This window comes from Sorex fumeus, unplaced genomic scaffold (assembly GCF_029834395.1).
Source record: "Sorex fumeus unplaced genomic scaffold, SorFum_2.1 ptg000010l, whole genome shotgun sequence".
Lineage (NCBI taxonomy): Eukaryota > Metazoa > Chordata > Mammalia > Eulipotyphla > Soricidae > Sorex > Sorex fumeus.
Genome location: NW_026606067.1, coordinates 25,808,137 through 25,823,710, shown reverse-complemented (window position 1 = coordinate 25,823,710; position 15,574 = coordinate 25,808,137). Strand labels below are relative to the sequence as shown.

At 57.3% G+C, this 15,574-nt stretch overlaps 1 protein-coding gene across 2 annotated transcripts; it reads left to right on the top strand.

Moving 5' to 3' along the window:
- Positions 1-716: 716 nt before the first annotated feature.
- Positions 717-14,908, top strand: PFKFB2 (6-phosphofructo-2-kinase/fructose-2,6-biphosphatase 2). Of its 2 annotated transcripts, XM_056110566.1 has the most exons (15): positions 717-776; positions 1,771-1,881; positions 5,396-5,521; positions 5,990-6,086; positions 6,165-6,231; positions 6,332-6,406; positions 6,567-6,623; positions 7,240-7,364; positions 8,741-8,948; positions 9,273-9,419; positions 10,014-10,118; positions 10,586-10,715; positions 11,307-11,369; positions 11,577-11,641; positions 12,132-14,908. In XM_056110566.1, the coding sequence occupies exons 2-15, from the start codon at positions 1,791-1,793 to the stop codon at positions 12,330-12,332; spliced, it is 1,557 nt and encodes a 518-aa protein (XP_055966541.1). In that variant the 5' UTR covers positions 717-776; positions 1,771-1,790; the 3' UTR covers positions 12,333-14,908. The 2 variants fall into 2 exon arrangements, with proteins under 2 accessions (XP_055966541.1, XP_055966542.1); XM_056110567.1 differs by lacking the exon at positions 5,396-5,521.
- The last annotated feature ends 666 nt before the right edge of the window (positions 14,909-15,574 follow it).

The following is a 15,574-nucleotide window of genomic DNA, read 5'->3' as shown; positions in this document are numbered from 1 at the left end:
CCCCGCAGTGCTAGGCACAGACCTGTGCAAAGGGACCCGCACGCGCGGGGCTTGGTGCGGCCGCGCAGGGCGCCGGGGCTGATCTGCTAGACTGTGGCCAGTGGAGAAAGACCCAGACACCGTGAAGCCGCTTCTCATCCGAGGAACCTCGCTCACTGCCCAGAGCAGCGAGTAGCCGCTTGGATGTTGACGGCGGACCCGAGCGCCGGGCATGCCTGCAAAGGGGGCGTGAGGCGCCCGCCCAGCCCGGCGGTCCCCGGAGACCCGGGCACAGCGTGCGGGACGGACGGCGCAGGCGCGGGGCCGCGGGGCCGGCGGGAGACGGGTTGCTCGTGCCTGGGCGGTGCCAGGGCTCAAACCCAAGCGCGCTTCCACTGCCTGGCTCAAGGGAGGGAAACGCCAGTCCACGGCCCCGGGCCCCCAGAAAGAGGGAGGCGCCCCCTAAGCAAGACCGCGCCGGGCTCGTCTCTGGCGAGACCGCGAAGAGGCTCGGTCGGCCCGCCCCCGGCGTTGCCGGGCAACGCGCTGCCACGCCCCCGACGAGCACGGACTCGCGAGCTTTGCCGCTAGGCTCCGCTCCCTGCCCGAGCCCCGCCCCCGCTGTTGCCGGGCGACGCGCCGCCACGCCCCCGGCGAGCGCGAACTCGCGAGCTTTGCCGCTAGGCTCCGCCCCCTGCCCGGAGCCCGCGCCCGGATTGGCCCCCGTTTTCGTCCAGGTGAGCTCGGCGGCCTCCACGTGACTCGGCGGCCGCGTCGGCGGTTCCGGCGGGCGCGCGGTGAGCGGGGCGGGGAGAGGGGTGGGCGTCAGGGCCCGGGGGTGCGGACCCCGCGCAGTGGTCGGGGCTGGGCCCCCGCACCGCGGCCTGGGCGCGGCGGCTTGGAGCGAGCTCGGAAGCTGCAGCGGGCCGGGGCGCGCCGCAGGTGACCTTGGGGCCGGGATCTACGCGGCTCCCGGCGTCGGGCCGGGGCGTGGCCTGGGGAGAGTCGCTTGGGTCCTACCTCCAGCTGCGCTTCTACGGGGACGCGGCTCCCAGGTGGCCCCCGCAGTTGCAGCGCCGGAGTTTCTGGGTGATGAGCTCGATTTTTTTCCCCTTCCACCCCGGCCCTGTACCCCCAGCCTGCACACACGCGCGCACACACACCCAGCTGCTGCCGCTGAGTCGGCTGTCGGAGTCTTAGACTAGAGAAGTGCTCCTTCAGCAGAGTAGGCTTCATCGCGCACACGCACACACACACACGCACACCCCGCTGCTGCCGCTGAGTTGCTGCCGGAGTCTTAGACTAGAGCCGGGAGTCCGGAGGGGTTCAGGTCAGGCCACTGATCCCTGCGAGTTAAGTTCTTCCACCCACGCCGAGAAGTGCTCCTTCAGCAGCAGAGCCGGCTTCATCACACACACACACACACACACACACACACACACACACCCTGCTGAGTCTGCTGCCGGAGTCTTAGACTAGCGCCAGGGATCAGGAGGGGTTCAGGCCACTGATCCCTGCAGGTTAAGTTTTTCCACCCACGCGGAGAAGTGGTCCTTCAGCAGAGTCGACTTCATCACGGGACTTTAGGAAGTGTTGAAGAGAGAAAGTTTGTGTGAGGCTTGATCCCTAAACTGGCAAGGTCTCCTGGAAGCCTGTTGGTGGAGAGGAAGCAACAGGGAGCCCCAGAGCCTGGCCAAGTGGGGAAGGAGATGGGCAGGGCATCCAAGGCTGGCTCTGCTGCTCTTCCCCGGTGCAGGATTTCTTTCCTTACAGCCCTCTTGTTCTTTCTAGACGTCTCTCGGAGAACTGCCATGTCTGGGAATCCTGCGCCCAACCCAGAACAGAACAACAACAGCTATGAGCCCAAACCCTCCAGCTTCCGCATGTCTGAGAAGAAATGCTGTGAGTTCTGGGAATGAGGGACTGTGTCCCCCAGGGAGCGTGGTTGTAGCCCTAGACTTTGCAGTGGTGGAAGTGAGAAGTAATTCTTTGACATAGGAATGTGAAAGGGTCAGTTTGGTAAACTTCCTGTCTGAAACCAGTAGTCAGTGGAATGTCTGCCTTAACCCAGCAGATATGTTTTCTTAAGCTGAGTCTGGGTCACCTGGTGGATCTGGGTCCTGGAACCCCACAGAGCAGGCAACCTGAGATGACACTTGTGGTGGTGTGCTGGATTGCTCCTGGTTCACGTGCAGTCTCTGATGGGCAGTCTTATGTGGTGGAAGCTGGGTACTGCAGAAATGGCAGGCTGTATCTGTGGCTGACGTGAGGGTGGTACCCCTGGAATTTGACCCCTCACCCTGTCTTGGGTGTCTTGTTTCTCCCCGGTTTAGCCTCTGCTTTGCAAACTTTTTGTTGTTGTCTTCGAGCCACAGCTGATGGTGCTGAGGGGCTACTTGTGGCACAATCCTCAGGAGTCATTCCTGGGGTGCTTAGAGGACCGCGTCATACCAGGAACTGAACCCATGCTACAGCCTTACGCGTGAGAGCAAATGTTCCATTGCTGAGCAGCGTTCCCAGCCCTCCCGAGGTATTTCCTCTGCTGGGTCCTTCATCTGCGAGCAGGCTTCCAAGCAACATTTTCATGACAGTCTATTAGGCAACAGGTGGCTTAGCAGAGGAAGTATTTTCTGTCCTCAGGATCTGCCTTCTGGGCATTGTTACAGACTGCAGCCTGCATAGCACTTCCAGAAGGTTCTGGGGAGCTTGTTCCAGCCTTGCCCTGCTTCAGGATCACAGCCCTCTTGAGCACAGTCCTTAAGTTCTCACATCTGTGGCTATAAATATCAGCAGATGGAAACAGCCGACTGCATGACCTGGATCGCCCCCCATCCAAAGCCAAACTTCCCAGAGCCTTGATACCACTCTGTTGCAAGTGTCATGATTACTCATGGTCTCCTCTGCACCTTGCCCCAGCGATGACTGCTGTGAGACTTCAGCAGAGGAAGTGGCACCCCTGTGTTCGTTAGGGCCCCTTTCTCCGTCAGGATGAGGACGAGACACCCACAGGAGAGAGCAGGACGGCAGGTGTTCGTGTGCTGCCCGCTCCGGTCCTGGGTTTACTGCCTCCTAGCTGTGTGCTCCCGGACAGCCAGCCTGTCTCCTTTACCCCTGAGTTTACGCCTTTCTACCGTCGGGTGGGCCTACCCAGAAGGATTTGAGAAATGCTAGTGAGTAGAGGGATTTAGGTACTTGGGTTTAGGTACATAGTTAAGGTACGTTATTTCTCATGTTTGCATGTCTCGTTCATCAGAATTATACCTTGAATGCTATGCTGAGCGCTCACTATTTAAAAGGACTGTGTGAGGAATTGTATGTTCTGTAAACAAAGTTCTCTCCTCTGGTTTGACAGTCTTGCAGAAACACATTCTCGTCTAGAAGTGAGCAGAAGACCCGGGTGTGGGTGAAAGTAGGTCTCACCGTCCTGGTGCATTTGCCCAGCATGCTTCCAGCTATCTGAGCCTCACTGGAGTCGCCCACCTGCTTTCTCTAATGCAGCTTTTCTGTCTTGGGGCTTTGGTAGGAAATAGGGATCCCAGGTGTCTTGTCTTCTCTCTTGACTCATTCTGGTTCTGTGCTCCAGAATCCCACCGTCCCGAGTGCCACCGTCTTCCTCTTCTGAATGACCTGGCTTCTCCAATGCCAGCACGCACTAACCCCGTCCTCTCCTCAGTGCTTGTAGCAGAGACCAGGGTAGCCGTCGTCAGAGGAGAAGCACACTTCGGGCCATCTCCTGTTCTCTTCCAGCCTCTTGGGACAGACTCTGCTTTTTGGTGCTCACACAGCAAGTGTGACTGAATTGTGCCACCATTCCCCCTTGCTGCTGATCATACATGTTGGCTCACTTCGCTCTGGGCTGGAGAGCTGTAGTGTGACTTAAGGGGGCTGAAACCTCAGAGCGGCTCTGGGTTCAGTGCTCCTAGCAACCTGAGAGTCCCCGGATGACCAAGGGCACTAGGAAACAGGAATGAATTGAGAGTGTAGATTTTCTCATTTTCTCCTTGTGTCTTTCATTCTTCGATACCTTGAGTAGGTGTGGAACAGATAAAAATACCAAACAACACAGGAATTGCGTGAGAAGGAAGACATGGCTCCTGGTTTTCCAGCTGCTGTTGGTCAGTCTTCCAGCCTCTTTCTGTTGTGAGCGCAGGGATTGGAGTGGCCTCAGTGACCACATGCTTCTTCTGCGTGTGGCAGTGTTCCATGTGCAATGGCCCTGGTTTGCCGTGTCTGGTAGTGTTGCACTGGGGAGATACATGGGCCCTGCTCTGCTGGGGTACTTCAGACAGTGCCATGGAGTAGCCTGGCACACACCTTCATAAGTGTCAGCCAAGACTCCATCTAGCAGCACTCCACTCAGAAATAACAGGGAAAGTGGCCTTGCTGTGAGGGGTTGCTCGTTGCTCTTTGGAAAACTTGTAGACTATTAGCTGCTTCTGATAGTTGGAAATGCTTGATGGAGATTGGGGGTTGTTCATTAGCGCTCACCGATAACAAACGTTAGCTTCCTTAGTACATGCAGAACTGACTACATCTCTTGCCGACAGATACCAGGTTATTGGCACTTCTGTGGCATCTGGTGAACAAAAGCAAGAGATTTTTAATGAGACACACCTGAATGAGCACTGTATTTCAGAGCCTTGGGCTGTTCCGAATGAGGAGGGGAAGCCTGGAACCAGTGTCCTTTCTGGTTACCATCAGGGTCAGGGCCTCACTCAGCTCCCTTAGCCGGTGCGGGCAGAACTGGCAGCTGGAACCCAGCCGCCCGTTGTGGAGCCAGGACTGGGCAGAGCACCGACCTTGACTTAACTGGGAATGTGGGCAGAGCTCCTCTCTCCCCGAGCTCCAGTTTGTCTGTAGGAGGAGAGCTATCAAGCCCTCGTTTCCCCCAATGTGTTCGTAAAGGGAACCTAAGAAAGCTGAGTTTAACTCCCGTAAAAAAAAGTGTAAGAGAATTCCATCACTGAAAGGGGGTGGGTTGCACTGTCTGCCGCTGGTCAGCCTGAGGGTTTCCAGAGGCCCACTGGGGGTGCCAGGCAGCAGCAGCAACATGCCCTGGGGGGCCCGGGAGGTTCATCTGTGCAGGGCTCTCTGCCAGGAGCAGGCCCCAAGCACCCACATCCTCACTCTTCCGTGGTCCCTCTGGGCGCTAGGTCCTGAGAAAAGTGCTCAGAGGTCCAACCCGTGTACGTGCCATTTGCTCTCACTGCACTTGGGAGCTTGGCACAACTGGGACAGCTCTTCGCAGGTGGCTTGTTCTTCCCATAGCCCTGAGAGCTGACGTATGCCTAGGACACTGTCCAGCCCTGGTGCTGTCTGCAGCATAAGGCCTGCATCTTCTCCCTGAGCCTCGGGAGGGCCAGCAGTGCTGGGGGTGGCCTTGGCTGGCCTTGTCACTGCTTTCATTGCTCTCCAGCTTGGGCCTCCTACATGACCAACTCTCCAACACTCATTGTCATGATTGGCCTGCCAGCCCGTGGCAAAACCTACGTGTCCAAGAAACTCACCCGTTATCTCAACTGGATTGGTGTGCCCACCAAAGGTAGGTGCGGTTGCTCCTGGAAGGGGGCAGTGACTTCCTCCTCGCAAGCTGCAGGAGGTACGGGCTCTCGGTCCAGGCCCAGGGGCTCCGGGCAGACACGTGCTCATTCCTGATGCCCATTTGCTCTGCTGTGCTCTGTTAATGGCCGGCCTCCTGGGCAAGGCCCGCAGGCCTTACCGAAGGCAGCAAAGACCTATTTGGTTTGATTTGCTTTGAGTGGGGGGCGGGGGGAACACACTCTAGCATGCAGGGCTTATTCCTGGCTCAGCATTCAGGGATCAGGCCTTTGAGTGCAGTCATGGGTTAGAGCCTGTGTCATGTCGGACCCCAACCCAGCTGATCCGACAGCCAGCGGCTGAGCAAATTGCCTTGCTGGACTTGGTCTGTGCTTGTTCCATGCGCTTGGCTGCTCCGACAGGAGCCACCAAGCTCCTTTGGCCGGTGCGCTGAGGGCGGGTGTCTCTGCAGTGTTTAACCTCGGCGTGTACAGGCGGGAGGCGGTCAAGTCCTATAAGTCCTATGACTTCTTCCGGCATGACAATGAGGAGGCCATGAAGATCCGCAGGTGAGTCTTGTTCGTGGGGGCAGGGCGCGGGGCCCGTGTCAGGTGGGTGACACCCTGCTGACCCCTGTGCCGAGGCAGGCAGTGTGCCCTGGTCGCCCTGGAAGACGTGAAAGCGTACCTTACCGAGGACTGCGGGCAGATTGCGGTGAGCCTTGCCGGCCCCTCCCCGGTCCCTCCTCCGGCAGCGCGGCCTCGTGGCTCCCTTCCTCACCCCCTGCTCACCTGTCTCATATGTCCCCGCACAGGTATTCGATGCCACCAACACCACTCGGGAACGGAGAGACATGATTCTGAACTTCGCCAAGGAGAATTCCTTCAAGGTGTCGATGCCGTGCCGGCGGGGGGCAGAGGGGGGGCAAGTGAGCACTGTGTGCAGTGCCCGTGCTGAGCCTTGGCTGTCAGGCCCTGTGATGGCGGAGGTCCCTTGGGGGCACGTAGGTGTGCATGCATGCGTGCAGCCCTGATGCCTGTTTCCTCCAGGTGTTCTTTGTGGAATCTGTCTGTGATGATCCAGACGTCATTGCGGCCAACATCCTGGTAGGTGCCCCCGGCACGGGGAGGGGGGCGGGGTGCCTGGGGCATGCCAGCTGAGTGACGGGAGGAGACAGGGAAGGGCTGCTCACCCTCACAGAAAGATCCAGGAAGGCCCTGTGGTCTGCACAGGTAGCTTCTGTGTCTGCTCCTGTCCGTGGAAGAGAGGATTCTGAGGAATGGAGCAAGGGTCTGCCTGCAGGCACCAAGACCAGCCCATGGGCCTGGCCCCTGTAAACCTGGGTGGGTCCTGGGTGGGAGGGTGGGCACTGTCCTAGGGCCCTGTGTGCAGGTGGTGCCCAGAGCAGCTCCGCCTGTGCCTGGGGATGAGCCCTGTGGGCATCATGGTAATGCTCTTCCTATGGATATGAGCTCCCAGGCTGTCAGGAGGCTTTGGGCCTGTTCAGACCCGCGTCCCTTCAGACTCCCTGCTGTCAGTGGTTGGGGTGTTAAAAGCATGTTCTGTTGTCAAGAACCTAAAGGATTAAGGTTGAAGGGTGTCTTGGGCCCGGGATAGTCTCGCTCCAATGAGGGCGGGGCCAGGACCCTCAGTGTCCCAGTCAGGGAGGGCCTGTTGGTCACCTGGCGCTGGGTCTGACCATCTCTGCTTGCCACGAGTCAGGAAGTGAAGGTATCGAGCCCGGACTACCCTGAAAGGAACCGAGAGAACGTGATGGAAGATTTTCTGAAGAGGATTGAGTGCTACCAGGTCACCTACCGGCCCCTGGACCCTGACAGCTACGACAAGTAAGACCGGCCTCATGCCGAAGCACCTTTCCACCCTGCTAAGGGGTCAGCTGTGGGTCTTCCTAAATCCAGAGATGTTGTATGCTCTCGGGGTGGGCTCTGCCTCCTCAGGTAGGCATGAGGGGCCTGCGAAGGATGACAAGAGGTCTCTGCCTGTGCCTTGGTTTCCAGGTCCTCACTCTTGCCCAGGGAGCCCCAGTGGAGAACTGGGATCCAAGGGCTGAGCTAGGGGCAGAGCTGGAGGGTGATCTGTGGCCATGTGTATGCATGTTCTAGTCGGTAGGAATGTGAGCACAGAAACATTCTCTGTGTATACACTTGACACATGCGATCTCTATGTGATGTGTAATGTTAACGTGAAACACACTGTGAGACGTGCATCTTCTCAGGATTGGTTGGTACGTCTTTTCTTGCCCTGGAAGTTTCTTGACCTGAGGGTGCAGTGTGCAGTGGACTTGTCTAAAGCCAGCACATCTTACTGGGTTCACTTTGGAAACAGCCATGCACATAGAGCCCTGTGACGGGGTGTGGCCAGGTTGGCTGACCTCTGGGTTAACTGAGAGTCTCGCCTGCCCTCAACATAGAGTAAGGGGTGCTTGAGTGGCCTGCTGTGAGTCCACTCAGTGGCTTGGGCATCTCCGTTTCATCATAGGGACCGTCCAGGGTTTGAGGTGTTCCTTGATGCAAGTACTGAAGACCCTTGCCTTGTGTAATTAGCAATTCTCCAGGCAGCCCAGAGCCGTGAGTGGATATTCTGGATGGAGGAGCAAGACTGTTCAGGCGGTAGAGCAGTATCACTGTGGGTAGCACCGCCTCTGCTGACAAGAGTCCTGTGTGCTTCTTAATTGCGTCGTTCTACCCTTGGTTTTTCAGAGCTTTATGAAGTAGCATTTATTTTCATAATAAGGACAATCCTGTGCTGGCTACAGGGTGCCTTTGGGTGTGGAGGGAATTTGCAACCCTCTCCCCGCACTTTGTGGGACCTGAGACCCGAGTAGTCCTGAGACACACACACACACACACACACACACACACACACACACACACACACTGCATCCCTGAGACCCCCGCCCCACACATGTGAGCAGCCCTGAGACCCCCCTCCTCAGACACTCAACAGCGCATGTCTCCCAAGTTGCAGCACACGTGCTCCGTCTGCTGGCTTCTCTTGGAGCTGGTTTCTGTGGGGGCTTCCTCCTCACAATGTGATGGCTCGGGGCTCCTCCCGTCCCTCCTTTCTTCCTCCGGCTCCATGCAGACCTGGGATCCATGGCATGGGTGTGGAGCAGAGAGGCCATTTGTCGGGGGGGCGGGGGGAGCTCCCTCCTTCTGAAACTCCAGGTTCTCACTCCTGGGACTTCTTTCCTCTGTCCCAGGGACCTTTCCTTCATCAAGGTGATCAACGTGGGCCAGCGGTTCCTGGTGAACCGGGTGCAGGACTACATCCAGAGCAAGATCGTGTATTACCTCATGAACATCCATGTGCAGCCCCGTACCATTTACCTGTGCCGCCACGGGGAGAGCGAGTTCAATCTCCTCGGGAAGATCGGGGGAGACTCTGGCCTCTCCGCGCGGGGAAAGCAGGTGCGTCTCCTGGCCCCACACAGCAGGCGGCGGACACCTCCGCCCCTCATCTTTCCCATGTTCCTGGTCTCAGACTGCAGGCGGACATGTGGGGCTGGGGCGTTTTCTTGCTCACTGATTATAGCTGTCTTGAAACCATTTCTGCTCTGAGCATTCAACTGTCACACACTTGTTGTGCAGGACATGTGAAGCCCATTTCAAAGCCATTTCTCTTAGGTTTATTCTGATTGTGGCACTTTGACTCAGCTGTGCAGTGCTCCTGGTTTACTAGTGTGTGTATGTTGGAGAAGTGGGGAGAGCTGACATGATCTCCATTCACACCAGTTTTCCCAGGCTCTGAGGCAGTTTCTGGAGGAGCAGGAGATCACGGACCTGAAGGTGTGGACGAGCCAGTTGAAAAGGACCATCCAGACGGCGGAGTCCCTGGGGGTGACCTATGAGCAATGGAAGATTCTCAACGAGATCGACGCCGTAAGTGGGGACTGACCAGAGCATTGTCTGGGCATGGCCATGATTTGATTCGGGTTCCTGTCTGCCTGGCCTCTCGCCAGCTAGGGCCCCGCCCCCCAGTGTGCACCAAGACCGTTGGGAGCGCCGAGGACTGGGCTGACCATGGTGGGGGGACCGGCTACTGACCACCGCTTTTGTTTCTATCAATGTCATTTGTTCCAGTATTTTGGACACGCCCTTTCCAACTGTCTTGGGTGCAGTACTAGCCTTTCCCCCCTCCCACCCCACCGTTTTCTTTCTCTGTGGCACCAGTTCTGAACGCTGCTCCAAACTTTGCATCCCTGCTTCTTTTTCCCCCATTTTTTGGGAGGTGGAGGATGGACCACATCCAGCAGTGGTCAGGGCTTACTCCTGGCTCTGCCCTCAGAGATCACTTCTGGTGGGCTAGGGGACGAGATGGGGTATTTGGGATCAAACCCAGGTTGGCCGTGTGCAAGATCAGTGCCTTACTTTCTGACCCCGGGTCCCTGCTTTTTTATCCCTTTGGCCCCACTGACCTCTTGGGGTGAGGCGCTGGCCATCAGGCAAGCTCCTCAGCCTCTGTGGCCCTCCCAGGGTGTGTGTGAGGAGATGACCTACGCGGAGATCAAGATGCAGCACCCCGAGGAGTTTGCACTACGAGACCAGGAGAAGTACTTATACCGCTACCCTGGCGGGGAGGTGAGTTCCCGAGCGCTTCTCGGGGCTGGGCATAATTCTGAGGGTACAGATGAAGAGGGGAACCGCGTGCCCATAGTCGACCCCGCTGGAGTGCATGTGTCTGTGCCATGGTGATGCGCTGGCTCCAGCTCTTCACTGCCGCTGCCCAGCTCACACAGGCAGTTAAGTGGTGCGGGACAGAGGTGCGGCTCCCCTCTGTGTTCCAGGGATGTGTGAGGTGATGGGGGAGAAGTGGGGAGAGGGCAGTGCTCGTGCTCCTCACATTCGCTGCCCGTCAGCCTCCGAGGGAAACTCAGGCTGTGTGCAGACCCCTTTGCCCGAGAGTGTCTTCTCTTTCTGATGCTGTCCCGAAGGGCCTGAGGGTTCTCGGGATGCCGAGCATGGAGTGGCCAGCGTGCACAGGGGCAGCCGGCGGAGGCCCCGTGTACCTGACTAGCCAGCCCCCAGCCCGCCCTGCTTCCCCGCAGTCATACCAGGACCTGGTGCAGCGGCTGGAACCCGCCATCATGGAGCTGGAGCGCCAGGGCAACGTCCTCGTCATCTGCCACCAGGCTGTCATGCGCTGCCTTCTGGCCTACTTCCTGGATAAGGGTGCAGGTGACATTGGCGAGCGGGGCAGTGTCCATGGGGAGCAGGTGGCCAGTGGCACTTAGCGCGCTGGCTCGGGGCGTGTTGCCGCTGGCAGCTCATCCCCAGCCACTTCGATTGGGCTGTGGGGGTGGTGCCAGCAGCCACTGCCCTTGTCCTCAGGTTTTCCTGCTGCTCCAGCTGCCCCCGGGCTGCCGTGGCCAGCCTGGGCTAACTGGCTGACCTTCCGGGCAGTGTCAGAAAAAGGGCTGAATGTCCCCACTTGTTACTCTGGCCAAAAGGAGAAGGTTGAGTGGAAGCGTCTCTGGTCCTTGCTCCGGCAGAGAGAGAGGATGCTCAGGCTGCCCCTCCACCCTTCCCTCACCCCTGCCCATGCTGGCCGGCCTGTGGGGACCAGACACTTATTTTTCCTTCACCTCTCCTGGGTGGCTTCCCTGGTCCTCACGGTTGGGGAATAGGGGAGGGAGGGGGTGCAGCACTAGTGGTGGTCCCCGAAAATCCAGAGCCCCTTAGGGTCTCCCACTTGCTTGGCTTGGTTTTGGCGCTGAAGCTCTGATCTCTGGCCCTGAGGCCCCTCACCGCTGACCCTTCTGCTTTCAGGAGAGCTGCCGTACTTGAGGTGCCCCCTGCATACCATCTTCAAACTCACTCCGGTGGCTTATGGTAACTACGCCAGGAGGCGGGAACGAGGGTGCTCAGGGTAGTTAAGTTTTCCTGGGGTTTGTCTAGAAGTCCAGGCCCGTCACTCTCTGTGCCGGTCAGGTTCAGTCTGTCTGCAGAGTGAGTGACGTATCGATGATGGGATTGTGTGGGGTACAGAGGTCCTTTAACCGACTCTTTCCCAAGGTCCTCCGGTCTTTGTTTTCTCAGGCTGCAAAGTGGAAACAATCAAACTCAACGTGGAGGCTGTGGACACTCACCGTGACAGGCCAGCTGTGAGTATCTCCCTGAATGAGCAAACATGGGCCACGCCCCAGACATTGACAGCGCCAGACTGGGACTTTCCTGTGTCCTAATGGAAAGCAGATCGACTTGGCGCCTGTTCAGTCTGCGTGCTCCCATGGGAAGGGCTGTCACTGCATCTGTCATGGTGTGGCTGTTTGACACCGAGTTTGGAGCCCTACCCCATCCTGTTAGAGCAGGGTCTAGAGAGAGCGGGGGACAAGGGGTGGGAGTGAGGGGGCAGAGCTGCTTTCCAGCTGCCCTGCAGGTCAGCCCAAGCAGCCCTTCTCTTGCCTGGGCCTTCTCTTCAAATAAGGCCCTCGGCGTGTCGCCCTTTGAGCTTCTTACTTCTCGGGCGGGGAGCGCAGGCCCTGCCTTGGCACAGGCTTGAGAAGGTGGTACGGTTGCACACGTCAGGCAACATTTGGGGATGACCATCTGGCATCGTTTTCATTCCTGTGGTGTCCCTCCGTTTCTGATCAGAACAACTTCCCCAAGAACCAAACCCCTGTAAGGACAAGAAGGAACAGCTTTACACCTCTGTCCAGTTCGAATACAGTAAGGCGTCCGAGAAATTACAGTGTTGGGAGCCGGCCCCTCCAGCCCCTCAGCCCTCTCCGTGCCCTGGACGTGCAAGAAGGGGCCAACCAGCCGAAGAACCAAGTCAGCATTCCGGTGGTGTGACCGTGTGTTCCCTGCAGCCTGCCTCCTGCCCTTGTCACTAATCCCCAAGGACCCCCGCGCTTGCACCTGCCCCCTCTGCCTCCCACCTCCAGCCCCAAGCCCGGGTCGGCTCCAGAATGAGGGGACTTAGCCACGCCACAGTTGGGGGTGTCTCCCCCACCCAGGGCTAGCTGAGCTGGACACTGTAGGATGACCCTTGGGGGGCAGAGGGCGTCTGGAGGACAAGGGGTGCACTGTCCCACCGTGCCTGGTCCTCCCCATTCTGGTGTTTAATCTCTGTTATTACGATGGCTAGGCCAGCTGGGGTGGGCGCAGAGCATGTTTCCCCCCTCTCCATCTCTTCGGGGTGTGTCTCAGCCCTTTCCTGCCTGCTGCCCACCCCACCCGTGGCATTGTGACGGGTGTGTCTGTCTGAGGAAGGGTGGCAGGCAGCAGGCCAGGCTCCAGCTGGCATCCCGGGAGGTGCCCTATGCAGGCATCTGTTCTCCAGCCAGGTCTTGTCAGGTGGACTCAGTGAGCTTGGGCCCAGTTCTCCGGCTCCAGCTGTGGCATTTAGAAATCCTCAGAGCCTCACCACCTTTTTGGCACTGTGGGGTTGAGGCTGAAGAGTGGGAGGGCTCGTTTTCCCCTTGCCTTCCTCCGATTTGCCTGGGATTGGGGTCTGAAAGAGCGTGTGCATTCTTCGTGTCCCTGGGACTGCGTCACTCCAGTTAGAAATGCACTGGGGGGTGTAGGGTGTGGAGATGTGGCAGGCCCTTGAATTAGGTCATTGGGAAACAAGGGGCATGGAGCAGAATGACGTTCTCTGGGGGCTGGTTTATTTAGTCTTTTAAGTCTGCAAGAGCCTGTTAAGAAAATAGGTGAGGACTTGCTGTACAAAACTGGGTTAGCAGTTTCTCAGATAAAACAGCTTAAAACTCTGAATTCTCGTGGTTCTGATGAGTCTGTTGTTAAGAATTAAGTGTGAGCAGATCGTAGGGTTGAATAGCGGCTCCTCGAAAGCAGGCTGCTGTGCTTTAATGGGTTAATCCAGGTTCCAGGGCCACCTGTAATTCGTCGCATCTGTGGGTGCGTGGAATCCATCACTGTTACCAACTGCCCTTAGCCTCCCTGTAGCGTGAGACAAGCTGCCTCCAGACCTTGGTTCTTTTGGAAGACAAGTGAGGGGAATGCCCTGCAGTGCTCAGGAGCTATTCTTCGTTCTGTGCTCAGGAGTGACCCCAGTGGTGGTTGGGGGTAGTACTGGGGTTGTAAGGCCAGTGCCTTGTACTAGCTCTCTGACCCCCAGTCCTTGATTCTTGCGTGTCCTATGGAGTGGTGCATGTGCTACTGCCCGCCTGGTTCTGTCCAGAATTCCATTTAAGACAGAGCTACCTGCTGCCCCTCTTTAGGCCTTACACGGTGTGGCCACCATGGCGTTCTTGCTTCCTGGGAAGGGAAGCACACATCAGCACAGGGAAGTGCCTTGCTCCAGGGGAGGTTGTCAGAGGAAATATGCGTAGTTTGTGATGAATGGCCACAGCAGAATGGCAGCAGGCTGAGAAGACAGGGTCTGGGAGCAGGTAGGAGGGAGGACAGCCTGGGAGTGTGTCCAGTCCCATCCAGGGCCACCTCGGCTGGAGTCTCTGGCCCAGCCAGACACTGACTTCGCCACTGCTCTGTGGTGAGGGTGGTTCAGCGCCAGGTTGTGAGGGGGGAGTAGAGGGATCTTGGACTGCAAGACCTTGGGGTCTTGGTTTGGGTCTACCTGCTCACGCATCTAGGTACCCATCTGGGCCCCAGCTGCAGACCCACATCCCCAGGCTCGTCATTTGCCTCCAGCTTACCAGTGCTGCCAGCTGCTAGTTTTCCCAGAAGAGGAGGCTGAGAGGGTGTATTTCATCACACAGCAGGAGAGTCTGACCCTTTCTCAGGAGGCCGGAGAGAAGAATCCAGGAGCAAGGCTCCAGGCTCCTGCCTCCTGCCTTCCCTTCAGGAGTAGGGTCCTTTCTTTGGGCTTGCGGGTCTCAGGACTCCTGACCCCTGCTTTCCTGGCATGTTGCTGTGTTTGTGTGTCCAGTCCTGTAGAGGAGGGGCCATTGTTCTCGTCAGCAGCCTGTGTCCCAAGACAATGTTGATTTAACTTTACTCTGCCTGTGAGTCTTCCTGTCTGATGAGTGGAGATACAGAGTGAGGTCTGCGTCCAGATGTTGACAGAGGAGTTGGCACGGTCTTTTCCCAGTGCCCCTTTCACTGGGGATCTCTAATATCCATGTGTTTGTGTCAGAATTGCTTGTGTACATTTCTTCCTGTACACAATAAATATTTGTTGGAGTGACAAAGTTGTCTCGTGTTGATGGTGATGTTTTGCCAGACACACAGTGCTGTTCACCTGCTGCTCCTTGGAGTAGAGGCGGGTTGGTTGGGGGTGAGCTGGGGGTACAGGCCACTCTGCAGGTTTCCCAGGCACTAAGTCTTTACGGCATTCAGGTCTCATCTGCTGGCCTCTCAGGTCCACATAAGGTGTGAATGACGACCTCAACTATGTTCCTGTGAGTTGTGTGAAGAACAGATAAATAAAATTGCTAAGTACTTTGAACCTATCAGAAGGCTTCTGGATTTTTTTGTTTAGCTTGGGTTTGCATTTTTTCTGACTTCCTCCCCTTTCCCCAAACCTTTGCCTCCTGGGAGGCAAGATCCTCAAGCAGCCTGGGCAGATCTGCACTGTGGGGCAGTTGGGGTGCTCCTACATTTCCTGGGGAAGAGGGGCTGGGTGTTAGGAAAGATCTAGAACTGCCCATGGCTCTCCAAGAACTGAGAAATGTGACCTTTGATCACACTACTCTGTGACCCCTCTGCAGTCCCTCCCTCCCTCTGTGAAATCTCAGCATTTCTGAGTGCCTCCTTCCTGTTTGTAAAGGGGTTGCAGTCACTGGGTAAGAGTGGTCACCACCTTCTGGGACAGGAACAAGAGGTGGTATTGGTTCCCTTTCCTACACCATAAGCCCTGTCATCACGATCTGAGCAGGAGCTCATGAGGCATGCAGACCCGTCCGTGTCAGAATCTACTGAATGGGATCTCAGGTCGATGTTAGAGAATGCTCTTGGAGGGGGAGGAGTTTTTCACAGAAAACATCTAACCTCTGCTTATGGGATGAGGCTGACCTCTGATCTCAGATTAGGGGCCACCCTCACTGACCAAGGTCTCCAGACTCCAGGGTCTCTGGCACAGTCTTTGGGCCTGTGGTTCCTGCACACTTGCC

Coding starts and splice junctions, on each gene's coding strand:
- PFKFB2 (XM_056110566.1), top strand. CDS start 1,791: ATGTCTGGGAATCCTGCGCCCAACCCAGAACAGAACAACAACAGCTAT. Junction 6,232..6,331: donor AGGACTGCGGGCAGATTGCG/GTGAGCCTTGCC, acceptor GTCCCCGCACAG/GTATTCGATGCCACCAACAC. Junction 6,407..6,566: donor CCAAGGAGAATTCCTTCAAG/GTGTCGATGCCG, acceptor TGTTTCCTCCAG/GTGTTCTTTGTGGAATCTGT.